Source organism: Panthera pardus, unplaced genomic scaffold, assembly GCF_024362965.1.
Source record: "Panthera pardus isolate Hobbes unplaced genomic scaffold, ASM2436296v1 HiC_scaffold_11, whole genome shotgun sequence".
Taxonomy (NCBI): Eukaryota; Metazoa; Chordata; class Mammalia; order Carnivora; family Felidae; genus Panthera; species Panthera pardus.
In genome coordinates, this window is record NW_026526666.1 from 10,919,464 (window position 1) to 10,939,801 (window position 20,338).

The 20,338-nt window shown below is 41.8% G+C and overlaps 1 protein-coding gene across 1 annotated transcript in view; it reads left to right on the forward strand.

Moving 5' to 3' along the window:
- LOC109272069 (monocarboxylate transporter 1-like) overlaps positions 1-9,625 on the forward strand; it is a 29,030-nt gene extending 19,405 nt beyond the window's left edge. The window contains exons 2-5 of the mRNA XM_019457873.2: positions 436-696; positions 1,739-1,882; positions 4,730-5,596; positions 8,368-9,625. Coding sequence (XP_019313418.1) covers positions 480-696; positions 1,739-1,882; positions 4,730-5,596; positions 8,368-8,573 — 1,434 coding nt within the window. The 5' untranslated portion in view covers positions 436-479 and the 3' untranslated portion in view covers positions 8,574-9,625. The remainder of the gene's footprint in view (positions 1-435; positions 697-1,738; positions 1,883-4,729; positions 5,597-8,367) is intronic.
- Positions 9,626-20,338: the final 10,713 nt, after the last annotated feature.

Consider the following 20,338-nt stretch of genomic DNA (forward strand, 5'->3'; position numbering starts at 1 on the left):
GTGAGTATTGGAGAATATATTTTGAGAAATGAGAGAAATTATAAAGGAAATACTACATTGTGAAACTTTTATAGTGTGTGTATTTGTGAGATTTGCATGCAGATAAGTCAGATGAGTTATTTAGTTATCTCTGGTAATGTGGAAAGTTACTAATCTATTATTAAAACAGGTATGTTTATAAATTTGAAAAAGCAAAACATTTATTGAAAAGGATTGAAAGGGCTTGGGCATACAGTTCAAGTGGTGATGAGTTTTTAACCTCAAGCCTATAAAAATTGGGGGCAATACTCTAACTCTTGGACTTTTTCTACTGTGTTCACAGAGTACAAGTACTATTGAAAAGCTTTTCACTTATTTTATAAGTTTAAGGGGTTTTATGGAAGTGCTTTTTATTGACCTACTTGTTATGTACTATTTTAATTTCATATCCTTTAGATATTTGGATTTGCACTGCATTTTGGAATTCATCTTCACTTACAATGTCACCATCGAATGGAGGTCCAGTTCGACCCAGCCCCCCAGATGGAGGCTGGGGTTGGGCAGTGGTTACTGGAGCTTTTATTTCCATTGGCTTCTCTTGTGCATTTGGCAAATCTATTTCTGTATTTTACAAAGAAATTGAAGAAATATTTAATGCCAGCACCAGCGAGGTGTCATGGATCTCTTCTATTATGTTCGCTGTCATGTATGCTGGAGGTAAGTACCCAGAAGGTCTGTTCTTTTAGCTTTCAAAAGGCGGACAAAAACCCCATATTGAATACTTTTTGTTCTTGATGCCTTTCTGTGTAAGATACTTGAAATGTTAGTTTTTGAGGCTATGTGATTTGAGTCATATTTTTCATTCCCTTTAACAATAAAGGCTACATACAACTGTGTGCTGTTAGCTCAGTTATATTGCAAAGCAGATATCATTATGAAGGATAACTTTCACTAAAAATGTTTATGTGTGGTTGCTGGTATATGGAATGTCAACTGATGTTTTATGTTTTAATCATATATCCTTGCTAAACTCTTAATACTTCCAATAGTTTATTGGTAGGTGTTTTGTTTTTTTTTTCAAAATTTTAAGATAGACTAACATATCTTTTGCAAATACTGATAGTTTGGTTTCTTCCTTTCCTTACACCTTTTTCCCCCCTCTCTTACTGCGCTGGCTCGGACCTCCAGTATAATGTTGAAGAAAAGTGATGGTAGGCATTCTTGTTTTGTAGTTCTGTTTTGGTTTTGTTGTTTTCTCTGAGAAACAAAGTACCTTTTAGCTAACTTGAAAATATGCTCTAAAGTCAGAAGTTTGATCAGGCTCATACATCTCATCATGTTCGTGTGCATTTGCATCAGATGATCATCTAAAAAATTAAAAACAGAGCAAACTTGCTACATATATATATGTCAGTAATATCCTAGATACATGAAGAATCCTATAAATACTTATTTGCAGCCTATTTTGCCTTAAAGGAGATAGGTTAGGTCTTCCATACTTCAGTTAAAATCCATCCAATATGTTGTAAGTGTATAGATATACAATCAATGCTAGATTTTTCCCATTACACAAACCTGTAACTCTGATATAAAATAGAAAGCACTATTTCTTACCAGTGTCTTCTGTTTCATCTGTTTATTTTGTGGGGTGGGGTACTTATGTCTTGGCATCCTTTCGTGTCAGTAATGCCTTGTGCAGGTGTGGATGGGAGTGGGGGGGCTTCTCCTCTATGTTACTGAGTTACTCGCTCTCTCCCAGGTCCTATCAGCAGTATCCTGGTGAATAAATATGGCAGTCGTCCAACCATGATTGTTGGTGGCTGCTTGTCAGGCTGTGGCTTGATTGCAGCTTCTTTCTCCAACACTGTACAGGAACTTTACTTGTACGTTGGATTCATTGGAGGTGAGTTGCTACTGATGTATTTTGAAGCATTAATTTTTATGCAGATTATTTGTAGCATTCATCTGCCAATTCTTTTGAGAAATGAAAGTTCTTAGAAAAATGATTGGGTTACCATTTTTAAGAGCTATAGATATGTTAATTTCATAGTACCAGAAAAACATGTCTTTAAAGAAAGTTCTGGGGGCGCCTGGGTGGCTCAGTTGGTTGGATGTCTGACTTCGGCTCAGATCATGATCTCGCGGTCCGTGGGTTCGAGCCCCACATCGGGCTCTGTGCTGACAGCTCAGAGCCTGAAGCCTGTTTGGGATTCTGTGTCTCCCTCTCTCTGACCCTCCCCCGTTCATGCTCTGTCTCTCTCTGTCTCAAAAATAAATAAACGTTAAAAAAAAAAATTAAAAAAAAAAAAGAAAGTTCTGGCACTTTGGGTGGTTATTTTAAGTTGATTTATTTATTTTATTTATTATTTATTTTATCTCTGCTAAAACAGAGAGAGTATAAGCAGAGTGTGGCAGAGACAGAGAGACAGAGAGAGAGAGAGAGAGAATCCCAAGCGGGCTCTTCTCTATTAGCTATCTGCTATCAGTGCAGAGCCCATTGTGGGGCTCAAACTCACAACTGTGAGATCATGACCTAAGCCTATATCAAGAGTCAAACGATTAACTGACTGAGCCATTGGGTGGTTGTATTTTACTGAAAGTTTTTCTTTCTTCCTTTTTTTTTCAAGCTTAAGAAACAGTGGTGATAGGGTGTGACAAGTTGCTGAAATGGGGGTTATCGTCTATTCCCACTCATTATCCTTCCACCCAAGAAGAAGTTGGCTCAATTTAGAGTAAGAGAAAATGTCAGATACAAAGCAAGAATTTTCTGGTTGAGAATCCATATACGTTTTCAAGGGCTTAAGGACACACATGAGAAAACCTCCCTTCCCCCTTTCTTAACAGATACATTTGGAAAATGAAACTACTAAGGATAAAGAATATAGATCACCCATTACTCTACAATTCAGAGAAAACCATTAATATTTTGATGCTCGTATTTTTTATGCATACACATGTACTTTTCTTAGAAAATAAAGGGGATAAAATTATGTATAATGTTTGTAACTGGGTTGTTTTCCATTGGATGGATACTATTTTCCATTGGATGGATATACCATAGTTTATTTCACCATTCTGGAATAGAAAGACCTTTAAGTTGTTTATATTTTTCACTATTAATAAACCATATTTATATGATAGTACTTCTCTATACATCTTTGTGAACATGATAATTTCCATAGGACAAATTTTAGAAGTAGAATTACTCAGGGAAAAGGTTTTTGATGTGGTTTTTGATATTGTTTTAGAAAGGTTATAATAATGTACAGTCCCACCTGCAGGATGTGAGATAATGCCAATAACAGGTATTATCTTTTTGGATCTGTACTTTGACTACATTCATGAACATTTTAAACATTTAAATATTTTAATCCATCTAGAGCATGTGAATAACATAAGGAACGAACAGAACTTAATTGTTCTCACTTGGCTATTCAGCCTGTTCATTACTTCATTTATTAATTCATTCAATAAATATTTATTGAGTCCCTATTGATATGTCAGGGACTGTTTCCAAGCTCTGTGGGGATAGAGTCAACATGACAGACAAGGTTCTTCCTTTGTAGTGGAGGGAAGCAGACAATAAACAGACCAACAAATAAATGAATAGATAAATACATATTAGCTAGTGAGAAGTGCTTTGCAAAAACTTAAAACAGAGAATTTTGGTGAAGGATTGAATGACCCCTAAAGGGAAGGCCTCTCAATGGGTTACCTTGGGTTGAGATGTGGACGATAAGTAGGAGTTCTTCCTCTAGATTTTGTGAAAATCTAGAGGAACAGATGCCCTCAGAATGTCTGAGAATATACTGAGATGTGGGTAGGGAGGTAGGTAAGGGCCAAATCATGGTGCTTCCTAATCCAGGGTGAAGAGCTGTGGATGGCAGTCAGTGGAGAGACTGAATGGGTGGCATTCTAGTCTGGTTTCCCTGGGAAGGGAACAAGAATGGGAGAACACTTAGTAGGTTATTGGGATACTTGTCTCAGCTCCATTGGTTGAAAAATCTACTCTTCCCTATTTATTTAAATGTATCTTTTGGTTCTGTTTCTGGACTTTTTGCCCAATTTCATTGATCAGTTTTTCCTTTTGACTAAGTGCACACTGTTCTAATTACTGTAGCTGTAACTGTAGCAAATATTTATATATCTGTTAGTGTTGGTCCCACCAATTATTTACCCTTTTTGAATACTTCTAATGCATTTGTTCTCCGGGTATATTTTAGAGTCATTCTACCTCATCTGAAAAATTGAATACGTTAGCATTCTCATAGAAATTACATTACATTAATGGATCTACTAACGTGTATTAGCATCTTCACAGTGTTGTGTTTTACTGTCCCAAAATGTTTTCTCTCTCTTTCCATCCCTCCCTCTTTCTTCTTTTTCTGACCTCAGCCCCACCATTTATGTCTTACTTCCTGAATTTATGAGATTTATCCTCTCTCCTTTTTGTTTTCAATTACCTAAATTATGAAATTAAACTAAGGAGTCTACATATATTATTCTTATTGTTGCTAACATCAAAGAATTATTTTAATGTTATATTATAAATCTAGTATTTGCTGCATAAAGAGACTTTATGTCTGTATTTATTCGATAGCAGCCCACTTAATCATCTACTTACTAGTTATAATCACCTCTCTTACAATGATGATTTTGACCTCCTGCCATTCATTTTGTCTAGTTGATCAATAACAAATATGTTTCTGACATTTATTCTGGTATGTAATTCTTTTCCTCCCCTCCACAGGTCTTGGGCTTGCCTTCAACTTGAATCCGGCTCTGACGATGATTGGCAAGTATTTCTACAAGAGGCGACCACTGGCAAATGGACTGGCCATGGCAGGCAGCCCTGTGTTCCTCTCTACCCTGGCCCCCCTCAATCAGGCTTTCTTCGGTATCTTTGGCTGGAGAGGAAGTTTCCTAATTCTTGGGGGCCTCCTACTAAATTGCTGTGTAGCTGGTGCCCTGATGCGACCAATAGGGCCCCCGCCAACGAATGCAGGGAAAGACGGGTCTAAAGAATCCCTTCAGGATGCTGGAAGATCTGATGTAGAAAAGGGGACAAATAATGCAAGTACAGATTTTAATGGCAGAAACCCCAAAGACGAGAAACAATCAGTTTTTCAAAGAGTTAACAAAGTTATAGACTTATCCCTGTTTACCCACAGAGGCTTTCTACTATACCTCTCTGGGAACGTGGTGATGGCTTTTGGGCTGGCTACTCCTTTAGTCTTTCTTAGTAATTATGGCAAGAGTAAACATTACTCTAGTGAGAAGGCTGCCTTCCTTCTTTCCATTCTGTCTTTTGTCGATATTGTAGCCAGACCTTCTATGGGACTTGTAGCCAACACGAAGTGGATAAGACCTCGAGTTCAGTACTTTTTTGCTGCTTCTATTATTGCAAATGGAGTGTGTCATCTGCTAGCACCTTTATCCTCCAGCTACATTGGGTTCTGTGTCTATGCGGGATTCCTTGGATTTGCATTTGGGTGGTTTAGCTCAGTATTATTCGAAACACTGATGGACCTTGTTGGACCCCAGAGGTTCTCCAGCGCTGTGGGATTGGTGACCATTGTGGAATGCTGTCCTGTCCTCCTGGGGCCGCCACTTTTAGGTATAGTATGCCTTACTACCTCTTTGGTCCTCTTAACATAAAACAGGCATCGAAAATTGGGAAGGTGATAAAAAGCAGAGATTAGTGAGCCTCTGGGCGGCAGAAAGCAAGCATGTCTCTTTTTTTTTCCTTTTTCTTTTTTTATCAGTAGGCTCCATGCCCAGTGTGCAGCCCAAGGAAGGTTTTGAACTCACGACCCTGAGAACAAGACCTGAGCTGAGATCAAGAGTCAGACACTTAACCAACTGAGCCACCCAGGCGCCCCAATATTTCTCATCTCTGTGGCCTCAGTGTTGGCACAATGCTTGGAACAGCATAATTCCTCAGATACTTACAGAATCAAATTACATTGAACCATCAAGCTGAAAGGAGAGTGAAAACAATTACAAACTTAAACATTCATTAAAATAAACTTTTCTGATTATAAAACTAATGTGTATTATAGAAAAACATATACACTCTACCTTTAAAATACTTCGGTAATTTCATTTTAATTGTGGAATTTATCATAGTAGTAATATTTAAAATAATAATAAGAGTTACCAGGCGAGGGCTCACAGTGTACCAGGGACTGTCTAGATAATTTCATATACCCTGTCATAACTCACAAGTCTATAAGGTAAGACTGTTAATGTCCCCTCTTTATCAACAAAGAAACAGAGGCTTTTAAAAGTGAAATAACTTGCCCAAGTTCACACAACAAGTAAGTGACCATAAAACTTGATGGATTATCCTTTGAGAGTACCAAATTGTTTACAATTTAAAATAATTTTTTTAACGTTTATTCATTTTTGAGAGAGAGCGAGAGAGCGCACGTGCCAGCACGTGAGTGGGGGGAGATGTGGGGGTGGGCCAGGGGACACAGAATCCGAAGCAGGCTCCAGGCTCTGAGCTGTCAACACAGAGTCCAACATGGGGCTCAAACCCACAAATTGCGAGATCATGACCTGAGCCGAAGTTGGATGCTTAACCAACTGAGCCACCCAGGCGCCCCTAAAATTACTATTAATGTAAAATGTAGTAGTAATTGGGACTTCCTCTGAATATGACTCATGCTTTTTAGATTATGCATTATAAGTAAGGAAGGATTCATAAAAGAAAATCCACTACTGATTTTTCTAGACTCCCAGTCCTCATTCCTCCCTATATCCAATGAGAGTCCAAGTCCTATAAATTTCTAAATCTGTAAGCTCCTAAATCTCTCTCTAGTTGGCCCACTTTTTCTGTCACAACACCACCCCATCCACAGTTCCTGTCCCCTATCTGGGTTGCTCCAGCAGCCTCCAGACTGGTCTACCCATATCCACTCTAGCCAGCCTACAATCTGTTTTCTACTCTGCAGGCAAATACAAACTCGATATTCCAGCTGATGAGATCTTTCCAGTTGCTTCCCATTGTTCTTGGGGTGGAGAGCAAATTCCCTTGTGGCCTACAAGGCGCCCCCCAGCCTGGCTTCCAATCTCTCCAGCCTCATTTCCTGTCACTCACCTTTTGTTCTCTCTGCTCCAACAGCCCCGCCCTTCCTCCTTCCCCTCTCACACCCCAGCTTCCTACCACCTGCCTTTGCACTTGGTGTGCTCTGGCCTCATCCTTCTCCCATCCCCTCCTCCTAGATGGGTCCCATCCTCCTCTAGGTCCCTGCTTCATTTACACTGTAAGAGAAGCTTTCCTGACCCTGCTTGCTGCTCCCAACCCCCTATTTTCTGCTTTCAAACACTCCTTGTCACGGCTTGTATAATTATTTGATTAACATTTCTCTTCTCCACTGAACTGTGGATGTTCTCTCCTCTGCTCTCCCTTATCCTCAGGGCCAGCAGCCCAGTGCCAAGTGTATGTGTCAGCCCAATAAATATTGCTGAATGAACAATGTCCTGAGTTAGAAAAGCATATGGAATCATATTTGAATTGGTTGTATTAAGTCTTCTTGGGTGTTTATTCCTTAATTAACCAATTGGGTGAGATGCTAATAAATTTTACTATAACAAGGATTTCATGGCCAAAAAATTTTTGGAAACCCCAAGTTTGATAGATTACCAGAGGACCTTGCAAAGCCTATTTAATATGCACATGGTGAATCCTTACCAGAAAAGAATATGTTATGCCATTCCCTAAGTTTGACTTTGGGAACACTCAGGAGGTTACAGGTGCAGCTTCAGTGTCAGACTTCCTGGATTAAAAGCCATGTTATTTCACTTATGAGCTCTGTGACCTTGGGCGAGTTACTTAAGGTCTCTGTACTTCAGTTTGTACATCATACAGCAGGAATGATGACAGAATCTGCCTGTTATGAGGATTAAGCACTTCGAATGGTGGAAAGGTGTTGCTGTTAATTGTATAGCACAGGCCAAGTGTTCACAGGGACCGCTCTTTGGGAAATGCTAATGTCAGCGAAAGAGCATTGGCCAGGAGACTGCAGTTAGCTCTGTGGCCTGGGGCAAGACTCCTAAACCTCTCTTGAGCAACAAATTTTTCCACTGTGAATCCAGAGAATTGATTCCAGATGATCTGTAGGTCTTTCCTGGCTCAAATTTGGAAAGATTTCATTATTTTCAAGTTGCTAAAGATAACAAAATATGCAAGGCCATCTAAAACCCAAGTATGACATCATAAAAGATGAGATAATTTTTAGCAGTTCTTTTTTTAGACTAATTTGTCATTTATGGGCTCTTTGAGGATTGGTTGACATCTTTCTGAGTAGATCCTTCAGCTTCATTTGGGAAAGGTATACTTGTTCACTTTTGCCCACATAACTGTGTTTTGGATATCTTCAGGTCGTCTGAATGACATCTATGGAGACTACAAATACACATACTGGGCGTGTGGTGTGATCCTAATTATCGCAGGCATCTATCTCTTCATTGGCATGGGCATCAATTATCGGCTTGTGGCGAAAGAACAGAAAGCAGAGAAGCAGCAGAAAAAGGAAGGTAAAGAGAAGCCAAAAGAAGTTATTAAAGCAGCAGACTCTAGAGGATAGAGAGGCACATGAGGCCCCAAAGAGGAGAAACATCCAGTCTGAACCATGGATAACCAGAGAAGCTTTGGACTAAAAACATCTGAAAAATTCTACTGAATCTTGTTCTATTGGCACTGCTCACCACAGCCAGTGGACATTTGTGTGGAAGTCATACCAGGTACCCACTGATGGAATTTTTGTTTCATTCCCTCACAGCAGTCATAATGTATATGTCACATCCTTTGGGGCCAGGGGATTTACAAAAGATAACAGATGAAAATGCTTTTATTTGAAGTCATCTTTGTTAAGATATACTTTACATACAATAATTAATCTCTTTTATAAGACTCAAGTTTAATGAATTTTGACAAGGCATCTATATAAATAACTACCACCCCAATATAGAACATTTCAGACAGCCAAAGTAATTCCCTCTTGCCCCTCTACAGTCCATTCTTTCCCTTCCCTACATCCCCTGGCAACCACTGGTCTTATTTCTGTCCCCTATAGTTTTGCCTTTTCCAGAAGGTAGTAAATGAAATCACATAGTATGTAGCTAGCATAATAAGAAATATATATTTCATCTTTGTCCCTAGTTTCTGGTACAGAGCTCCTAAAACCCTTGGATTTCTGGGTGATGAGTGTTTTCTGCATTCTAGTTAGATAACTGGTGTCTAGAACCCCCTAGATAGCTTCAAGATAGGGACTGGTCTCCAAAAAGACCAAGGCTTTGATCAGAGGGTTGGGACTTTCAGCCCCTCTCCCACGAGCTCTGGGGAAAGGGGAGGGGCTGGAAGTTAAGTTCAATTACTAACAGCCAGTGATTTAATCAACCATGCCTACACAGTGAAACCTCCATAAAAACTCCTAAACTGCAAGGCTTAGAGAGCTCCCTGGTTGGTGAATACATTGACGGGCTGGTGTTCGGAGAGTAGGATGCTCGGACAAGACACGGAAGCTCCACGCCACGCCTCCCCACCATACTTCATCCATTGCGTCCTATGCATCTCTTTCATTTGGCTATTCCTGAGTCGTCTCCTTTAGAATATATCAATAAACGTAAGCAAAGTGTTTCCCTGAGTTCTGTGATCCATGCTAGCAAATTGCCAAACCTGAGAAAAGAGTTGTGGGAACTCCCAACTTACAGCAAGTGGGTCAGAGGTACAGGTAAACAACCTGGGACTTGTGGCTGGAATCTGAAATAAGGACAGCCTTGTGGGACTGAGCCTTTAAACCTGTGGAATTGGACACTAACTCTAGGTACTTAGTGTCAGCATTGAATCAAACTATAGGACCTAGGTTAGTCTGGAGAGTTGTTGGAAAAATGGTCATTGTGGAAAAAATTGAATGTCAGAAGTGTTGTAACAGAGTAACCTTCTATGTCTGGCTTCTTTACCTAACATAACGTTTTATGACTCATCCATTTCATTGCATTTATACATAGTTTGCTGCTTTTTATTGCTGAGTAACATTTCTTGGTGTGAATGTACCATAATTTGGATATCTGTTCACCAGTTGATGGACTTCAGTTTTTTCCACTTTTTGGCTATTATAACTAAAGTTTCTATAAGCATTCACACAGAGGTCTGTGTAGACATATGCTTTCATTTCTCTTGAGAAAATGCCCAGCATTGGGGTTGCTGGGTCATGTAGCAAGTTCATGTTTAACTTTTAAGAAACTCAAACTATTGTTGAATTGGCCAAACCATTTTGTAATCCAACTAGCAAAGTATGAGAGATCTAGTTATTCTGCATCCTTGTCAGCACCTGGCATTGTCAGGCTTTTTGCTTTTAATTTCTCCTACAACTGATGATATTGACCATATTTTCTTCTTTTTTTTAAAAATATTTTTAGTGTTTATTTATTTTTGAGAGAGAGACAGAGCACGAGCAGGGGTGGGGCAGAAAGAAAGGAGACACAGAATCTGAAGCAGGCTGCAGGCTCCAAGCCATCAGCACAGAGCCTGACGTGGGGCTCAAACCCACGAACCATGAGATCATGACCTGAGCCGAAGCCAGATACTTAACTAACTGAACCATCCAGGCACCCCATTATTGACCATATATTCATGTGCTCGGTCATCTGTATATTTTTAGCAAAGCCTTGTTTTTTAATCCTGACATTTAACAGAGCCTTAAGGCACTTATTTAAGTGCCTTACTTGTTATGATGTGCACTGGGTGTTATATGTCAATGATGAATCACTAAATTCTACTCCTGAAACTAATATTACACTACATGTTAACTAACTAGAATTTAAGTAAAAAATTGAAACGTCAAAAAAAATTTAGTGCCTTGAATTTTTGTCTTTCAAACTCTTCAGAAAACTTTTCCTGACACATCTGACAGTGAAATGAGCACTATATTTGAAAATCCTTAAATGTGTGGTAATGTATTTAAATAGATGGTTATGAAGTCTAATAGGATGGAAAGATCCTTATGTTCTAAGCATGATACAATGTTAAATGTAAAAAGCACAACACAAACTGGTTAGATCAGTATATATAATGTACTTTTACAGGAAAGAGGGGGAAAGGAATACACACAAAATTCCAACCACACTTGTATTAGGATGGTGACTTTTCCTATATTCATTTTCCTTAATGTGAATGTGATAGTTACCCTTTCACTAATAACAGGAATTTTCTATGAAAATAAATCTAATGATTACTATAAGATATTGATTGGTTGGTTGATTAATTGATTGATTGCTTTTTGCTTCCTTAAGGGTTGGATTCTGGTGAAAGGGAGGTAAATGTGACATTGAACTTAAAAACACAAAACACAAATAGCCTCAAGTCATGAGGCTATTTTGCTGGTACAGGACAGAAGCTATGGCATGCAGAGAGTCCACAGTCTGTCAGCCACCAGTGCCTTCCTGGAGATAGTGCTCTTTGGGACAGTATTCCTGTAGTTTCCCTTCTGATCATCATTCATCTTCAAGTGAATGTTCATCTCAGGAAGCCTGAGCAATCAGCACTTAACATGTCACAGGGTTACAGTTGTTCTAGAACATCATTTTACTGAGATCAGCATCAGAAAAAACACAGTGTTACAAAAAGGGTAATAATGGTCAAAGGAGGAAGTTGACCATCGACCTTTACATACATTCATTTAACAGATATTATTTACACTTACCCTGGGCTGGTTCTAAGCACTGTTGTAAGCATTGAAGATTCTTTAGGGAGTAAAGCATAACTCTCTTTCACAGTTCTTCCTTTCTAGTAGGGGAGACAGACAGTGAAAAGTTAAGTCATAAGGAAAACAGCAGTTTAAAGAATAGAACAACTGATATAAGATCAGCCTTCATTAGCTCGTTCATCAAAATAGCATTTTTTGGAGGGGTTCCTGGCTGGCTCAGTCATTTGAGCATATAACTCTTGATCTCAGGGTTGTGAGTTCAAGTCCCATGTTGGGTATGGGAACTACTTTAAAAAAAATAATAAAAACTTAAAAACCAGCATTTTTTGGAGTTTCTTCTATGTGCTTTTTGCTGAGCAGAGGAGATAGAACAGTGAACAAAATTTGGCTTCTGGCACCCACAACTTCTCATATAGTGTGGAGGACTGTGTAGGGAGTGCTGTGATGGGGCAGATATAGAAAGGCAGCTATTGGGGTGCCTGGGTGGCTCAGTCGATTAAGTGTCCGACTCTTGACCTCGACTCCGGTCATGATCTCACAGTTCATGAGTTAAAGCCCCACATGGGGCTCTGCGCCGATGGTGGGGAGCCTGCTTGGGATTCCCTCTCTCCCTCTGTCTCTGACCCTCCCCAGCTTGTGCTTGCTCTCTCTCTCTCTATCTCTCAAAATAAATAAATAAACTTAAAAAAAAAAAAAAAAGGCAGCTATCTCCATCTTGGGAGGACCTAGAAAGTCTAAAAGTGTATGTATATATTTAAGGTTTATTTATTTATTTTTTTAGTAATCTCTACACCCTACATGGGGCTTGAGCTCACAATACTGAGATCAAGAGTCACATGCTCCACCAACTGAGCCAGGTGCCCCCGTTCATTGATTCTGTTTCTTAAATTCCAAATATGAGTGAAGTCTTTCCCTGACTTATCTCACATAGCATTATACTCTCTAGATCCATGTGTCATTGCAAATGGCAAGATTTCATTCTTTTTATGGCCAAGTAATATTCCATTGTGTTCTTTATCCATTTATCTATCAATGGACACTTGGGTTGCTTCCAAATTTGGCTTTTGTAGATAATGCTACAATAAACGCAGGAATATATCTTTTTGAATTAGTGTTTTCATATTCTTTAAGTAAATACCCATTGGTGGAATTATTGGTTCATACAATAATTCTATTTTTAATTTTGTGAAGAAACTCCATACTGTTTTCCATAGTGGCTAAACCAGTTTGCATTCTCACCAACAGTGCACAAGTGTTCCCTTTTCTCCAAATCTTCGCCAACTTCTTTCTTGTGTTTTCGATTACAGCCATTCTGATAGATGTGAGGTGACATCTCATTGTGGTTTTGATTGGCATTTGCCTGATGATTACAGTTGTTGAACATCTTTTTATGTGTCTTTTGGCCACCTGTATGTCTTCTTCGGAGAAATATCTGTTCATATCTTCTGCTTTTTAAATTGGATTATTTGGGGTTTTTTTGGTGTTGAGTGGTCTAAGTTCTTTATATATTTTGGATACTAGTCCATTATCATAAATATCATTTGCGAATATCTTCTCCCATTCGATAAGTTTGTCTTTTTGTTTTGTTGACTGTTTCTTTTGCTGTGCAGCTTTTTATTTTGATGTAGTCCCAATAGTTTATTTTTGTTTTTGTTTCTCTTGCCTCAGGAGACATATCTAGATGTCAGAGAAATTACTGCCTGTGCAGTAGGATTTTTATGATTTCAGGATTTTTATGATTTCAGGTCTTGTATTTAGGTCTTTAATCCATTTTGAGTTTACGCTTGTGTATGGTGTAAGAAAGTGCAGTTTTATTCTTTGGCATGGAGCTATCCAGTTCTCCTAACACCATTTGTTGAAGAGATGGTCTTTTTCCCATTGTATATTCTTGCCTCCTTTGTCAAAGATTAATTGACCATATGATCGTGGGTTTATTTCTGGGCTCTCTATTCTGTTCCTACAAAGCCCTTTTCATACAGTTTATCATCCAGTCCATGCCAAACCCCAGGGAAGTAGGTAAATTAGAAACAGTGACCCCTCGGGGTGCCTGGGTTCCTCAGTCAGTCAAGTGTCGGACTTTGGCTCAGACCATGATCTTGAGGTTCATGAGTTTGAGCCCGTGTCAGGTTCTGTGACGACACCTCAGAGCCTGGAGCCTGCTTCAGATTCTGTGTCTCCCTCTCTCTCTGCCCCTCCCCTGCTAGTGCTCTGTCTCTCAAAAATAAATAAACATTAAGAAAAAAAAGAAAAGAAAAAAAAAGAAACAATGACCCCTCTAAGCACACCTTGATATCCTGGATTGGGTCCTGGAACTAAAAAAGGGCATTAATGGAAAAAGCGGGTCTTTGGTTTAGTTAATAGGACTGTCCAATGTTAACTTCTAAGTTTTGACAAGTATACTAAGATAATGAAAGAGGTTAACATCAGAGGAAGCTGGGTGAAGAGTATCTAGGAATCCTGTACTAATTTTTCTGTAAATATAAAATTCCAAAATAAAAAGTAGGAAAAAAAAAAAAAAAAAGATCACAACACTGACTCCCTAGCCTTCATCCTAGCAGTTCATCTACTATCAGAAGAGGGCAAAGCAAGAGCATTACAGCTCAGAGGCTAGAGCCGAAGGCAGTGCTGGATGGAAGCTCTGAAAACAAGCAAGAATGGAAGGGGCTGAGCCTTGGGTAGTCCTGAAGGGTGCATGATGGCCAAACCAATCATTTGGGTCCTGCACCAAAAAAGAATAAGAAAATTCCTGGTCCCCAAAGAATTCACAATCTGATTTATAATCCTTTTCCTTGGCATTGGAATTCATAATGTGATTTCTTCACTTGCAGATTTCTTTTGCTAATATTCTTTGCTGTTTCAAGAATTAAAAGAGATTGCATTTGCTGAGCTTAACTCCAGCTGTGTCCCGGGAGGAAGTGGCAGCAGCCATTAAGAAGCCAGGAGGGGAAGTGGGCTGGGATTACCCCACTCGGTGTGCTAACAATCTGTGGGTGTATAATTAGGAGAGTTTACCCTGGGGTGTTTCTCTTGTTGCTGTGTTTTGTTCTCTGTGCCCTCCCACCCTTCCTTCCTTCCTTCCTTCCTTCCTTCCTTCCTTCCATCCTTCCTTCCTTCCTCCTTTTTTTTTTAAGAAAAAAAATTACTGACTGTAATTCTGAATGCTTTTCACATTTGCAGCTGTAGAAACATTTAGTAATACCTGTTGCTCCATCCTAGAACTGGATAAATTCCAAGTGTTATCTGCTTTCTCAGATGCTAAGGATAAGCATAAGCAAGGAAGATGTGGGCCTGCGGATTGGGGATAGGGAACAGAAGGGGGAGGGGAGTTTTCTGAGCCTTCTACGGATGCCCAGCCTTGGATCTCACTTGTCACTTCCAACCCAACCTCAACATCGCCACTGTCAAAGAATAACCACTGAAGGGTCAAAACATGAGAGTCATATAAATACAGATTGAGAACTCATTCGTGAAGAAACTAGAGGAATGGTAAATTGAGTTCAAAGGAAAATTCAAGAAACTAAATACATTCACTAAAAACCAGAATGCTGGAATAAGGTTAAAACTTCTAGGTACAATAAAACTGTTGCTTTTCCACACATTTAGGTTCCTCACCCAGGGCCTTCATTCCTGGGTCTTTATCTGAGGCCTTAGGCAGAGGTCCTCCTCTTGGACACATCTGCCCAGGCATTCCTAGAGGGGAGGAGGGGAAACCATGAAGACACTTTTCCCCGCTCCTCAGTCCCCAGGTCTTTCCACAACTAGCCCTTCCTTCTCAACCTTCCCAAACCCCAAAGCCCACCAAACTGCTGGAGCCTTTTGTTTGGGACTCCCTCAACAGTGACGGGGCCCCTCATGTCTGCACTGATCTACTGGTCCCTCCGGAGAATGGAACAGGGAGAGTGGGCGCTTCCTCTGGTTTAGCCTCTTGATTGCAGTCAGTGGTTAAAGGCTTACCTCTTAAATTGATGGCTAGTTGCTTTAATCGGCTACTCTGACACCTGACAGCTCTACTCTCTCTTCTAGCTCAGCTGAGCTCCCAACAGAGTTACATTTTTTACTGGCCAAGAGATCATTTGCATCTCTGCAAGGCCAAAATGCACGTGTGGACACATCACATGCCAGAGCCTGGGGTCTAAACAATAGTAAAAAGACAGCAAAGGTTTATTCTCCTGGATTCTAGAACCTAGAGAATTAAATAATCTGTGGGTGGGTCCATTAGACAAGGCTCCATCCAGTAGGACTTTGAAAGGACGCATAATCATCCCTTGCCCTATGTCTTTTAGATAATTTTGTGTAACACTGCCAAAATGAGGTCTTATTGCAACACTGCCGCATAACTGGGGGCTGATCTTGTAGGCATGGCGACTCACAGTCACCAGCTTCCCCCGTATCTCCAAGTCCTGGGCCAGCTGCATTTGCAGCTCCATGCCAAAGGGCGCCAGCTTCCCCTGCTGGCCATCTGGCCCATCAAGAATGGAGGCTGTAAGGGATAGACATGGGTTCTCCTTTGTCCTGTGGGGTGGGTGGTGGTTCTTCCCCACATCTCCACTTTTTCTTCCCAACTTCCCAACTCCTGCCCCTGCAGGACTGCCGCAATTCAGACCCACATCGTGCAGACAACCACCTTCCACAAAATTCTTCACCATTCCCACCATTACATAAGGTCTGATTCCTATTTCATATCATTGCTTATTTCATATCATTCTTAGAGATTCTGTTCTTTGCACAACCCTGACTGATACACTCCCCACCATTTTTCAACAGCCCCTTTGGGTTCTTCTGTCTCCTCGTGGGCTGGAGTACAACAGTTATAAAGAGAATGAACCTTAATATTAAGTTCCAGATCAGGCTCTTCCCAGCTTTGTGTCTCTAGACAAGTTATTTAGTTTCTGTAAGCCTCAGTTTCTACCTCTGTAAAATGGGAAAAACAACAGAACTCCCTTAGAAGGTTGCTGTGGAGGGGCGCCTGGGTGGCTCAGTAGGTTAAGCATCTGACTTCAGATCAGGTCATGATCTCACAGCTCTTGAATTCGAGCCCCACGTTGGGCTCTGTGCTCACAGCTCAGAGCCTGGAGCCTGTTTTGGATTCTGTGTCTCCCACTCTCTCTGCCCCTCCCCCCTCGCATTCTGTCTCTCTTTCAAAAATAAATAAACATTTAAAAAAATTTAAGAAGGTTGCTGTGGGGATTCAATAAGGTTAATGGCAGTAAAATCCTTAGCACAGTCCCTGACCTAGTGTAAGTACTCAATAAGTATTCACCATTATCATTACTTCTATCATAAATGGCACTTATCATATCGACTTGCTTTTCTGAACCACCGTTCTCACACATACCAGATTGTGAACTTTCTGAGACAATGAACATTGTTTCAGAACGTTGAAGTGAGACATCCTTTATGCCTAGAGGAGTTGGGAGAGGCTCCCTGGAAGAGGTGATATTACAGTGGGGCTCTGAATTGCTGGATTGGGATGGGTAGATAAAGAGAAAAATGGGGGCGCCTGGGTGGCTCGGTTGGTTAAGCGTCCGACTTCGGCTCAGGTCATGACCTGACGGTCTGTGAGTTCGAGCCCCGCGTCGGGCTCTGTGCTGACAGCTCAGAGCCTGGAGCCTGTTTCAGATTCTGTGTCTCCCTCTCTCTCTGCCCCTCCCCTGTTCACACTCTGTCTCTCTCTGTCACAAAAATAAATAAACGTTAAAAAAAAATTTTTTTTAAAAAAGAGAAAAATGGCATTGCTTCCATAAAATGAAAAACAAAGATGGGATATATAGAGACCATTGATAGAACCAACCAGCCTTTGAAATTGTACAGATTATCTTTATTTTTAAGTTTTATCTATTTATTTATTTATCTATCTATTTATTTATTTATTTAGAGTGCAAGCAGGGGAGGGGCAGAGAGAGAGGGAGAGAAAGAATACCAAGCAGGCTCCATATCATCAGCAGAGAGCCCTACGCAGAGCTTTGAGCAGGATCTCATGAATGATGAGATCATGACCTGAGCAGAAATCAAGAGTCAGAGGCTTAACCACCCAGGCGTTTCTGAAATTGTACAGATTATCTTATCGGAGAAAGCATGCGTAAACAGACTGTGTATCTGGCCCTGGGCTAGGCTAGGAGACTAGAATGTTGAATAGGCTTTCTATATATTGGGGGCAATAAAAGGAAATCAATGCATACAACACAGTGTATGAGGACCCTAAAAGTCCAGGAGCCAAACATCAGGGACTTGAAAGGCAATCAAGGATAGAGTATTTACAAGCTCAGGTCTGCTGAGAGCAGAAAACCGAGGACATCCCTGTGGGTTTATGGGCTGCCTTGGAGAAGTGAACGAAGCATCTGTGTTCCACTCCACTGGCCGACTCCCCACTCCCCCATTCCCTCCTTCCCTCTCTTTAGGGTGCATGTGGGCTAGTAATGAGCGTGGAGGAAATGTCCTGAGCCCAACTCCCCAGGAATTAAGGCCCTGATTAGAGAAAAGGTAAACAGAGGCTGAAGTAGAACATCTAAAGTGACTGAGAAGAAAATAATATTACATACCTAAAGAAATGGGTTCAAAGGAGGACTAGTCAACAAAGAAAATCCAGGAAAATGTGTTCTACGCTGGAATGTGAAGTCCATGAGGCAGGGATTTTGAGTATCTGAAGATTCTATCTCTCATATGCAGTCAAAGGGTGAGGTATCTGGTAGCACTCACGGATATATGTTGAATATAAATACATAATATATATAAATATAAATATATGTTGAATATAAATGAGTGGAGACTCAAGAGATGGACCTCCTGGGGGCGGGTGGTGCTCAGATGTAGTCAGCCAAAGAAGAGTCATTTAAGCATTGCAAGCATCAATCAACAACTTTGATTTACTTTTCTCCCCACCCCACAGCACTTGCCTTACCTCCCCCACCCATAGTTCTCTCAGACAAGAAAGACAGAATGCCCAGTATGCGAGGACATTCCAGCCCAGATGGTTGATACTCTCCTGCAAGAATTCACCTCTAGGAGACCTGGTGTATAGATGATCAGCGTCCGTCAGGCTCCAGGCTCCATTCAACCCTGGGATACCGACAAGACCGAACCACTGTAAGTTCACCAAGGCGGTGCCACCCACGTTAGCCTCCTGACCCACGGGCCTGGTGGCACCTCCACCGTACCATCCGCCTCTTTTGATGTTGTACGCATCACTGAAGTGTTTCTCCCAACACTGCTGATCTGCCCCAACCACGGGAGGTGACTGACGTGGTGCCCACACAGCCCGGCTCTCCTAGCAGCCTCCCTGCCCCACACATCCTAGATGAGTCAGCCCCAACCTCTGGGAGGGTCCCCTGGAACTGGCCCCACTTATGCTGCCTTCTCAGGACCTGCTCAGAACCTGCCAAGGCAGTGAGCCCAACCCCTTCCGGCCTACAACCCCACCCAGCCACTTCCAGGCACACCTCAATGCATTTCCACCCAGGCAAGGGGGTGTGGTGGCCCTGGGCTCAGAGACACCTGGCTTCAGACCCTGGCTCTCACTCTCTGGCTGTGGGGCTCTGGGAAGGTCACTTCACACCTCTGTGCCTCAGTTCCCTCATCTATAAAACAAGGGTAATAAGAATGGTTGTATCAGCTGGACTTCAGGCAGGAAATTGGAACCCTTGAGGTATTTTGAGCAGAAAGTGACTAATACAGGGGGTTGGGTGCTCATGGGATGGTTGGAGTGGCTGGATGGGGGAGGGGAGGAGGGGAGGGTGAGGCTTGAGAGGATCTGCTCCCCTGGCCTGAGCAGGAAAGGCAGGTGGGTGTCTAGAGCTTGCCTCGGGCACTCTGCGTTAGGGGACACGCCGACATGGCGGTGATCCAGGGAGCAGGCAGGGCCTCCCCCACCAGGGGTGACCGCACCCTGGACACCAGTGCAGGAAAGGATGCGTCTGCACGAGCCTTCCTGTCAGAAGGGAGTGGCCAAGGCACAGGAAGGCAGCCTCTGGCTCCTTCCACCTTCAAGTCCCACGTGAGGGTCTCAGCGCTGGCTCACGATAGGCACCCACCACTCTGGAAGGAGGCAGTCTGGGAAATGGAGCTTTATTTAGCTCTCTACCTGAAAAGGACAGGAAATAGGCGGGAACAGGTCCCTCAGCCCCATGAAGGTCAAGCACCTTTAAGCCTGGAGAGCGCTCACCACTCCAGGCACACAGCACTTGCTGGCTGGAGGCGGCTCTGGTGAGGCTCCGTGGTGACTGCTACATGGCTGCTGGGTGGCAGCTCAGGGCTAGGCCCCAGGAGATACACCCGCAAACAAGACAGGGCCTGACCCTGAAGATGCGATGGCCCTCCAGGGGCAGCAGAGACTGGAATCATCAAGGAAAGTGATCGGTGTAACCGTGTGTGCAAAAAGCCTGGGGTCACAGGGAGCTGAGAGCACAGGGGGCCCACCTGGGCCAGTCTGGGGGTGAAGCAGCGCACAGGGTGGAGCAGGGACACTTGTAAGTCTGGGAACCCAGCCTGGGGTGGTGTTCACAGAACAGAAACAGAGTTCATAGAAAGCCCTTTGCCTCCCATCAGCTTAAGGCCGGCATGTAATTCAAGTCTCCAGTATTTATAAGTGTTAGAGTCAGGCGTTAAGGCAGGGTAAAGACAGGAGTCAGAGGCTAAAAAATTTTAGCAGT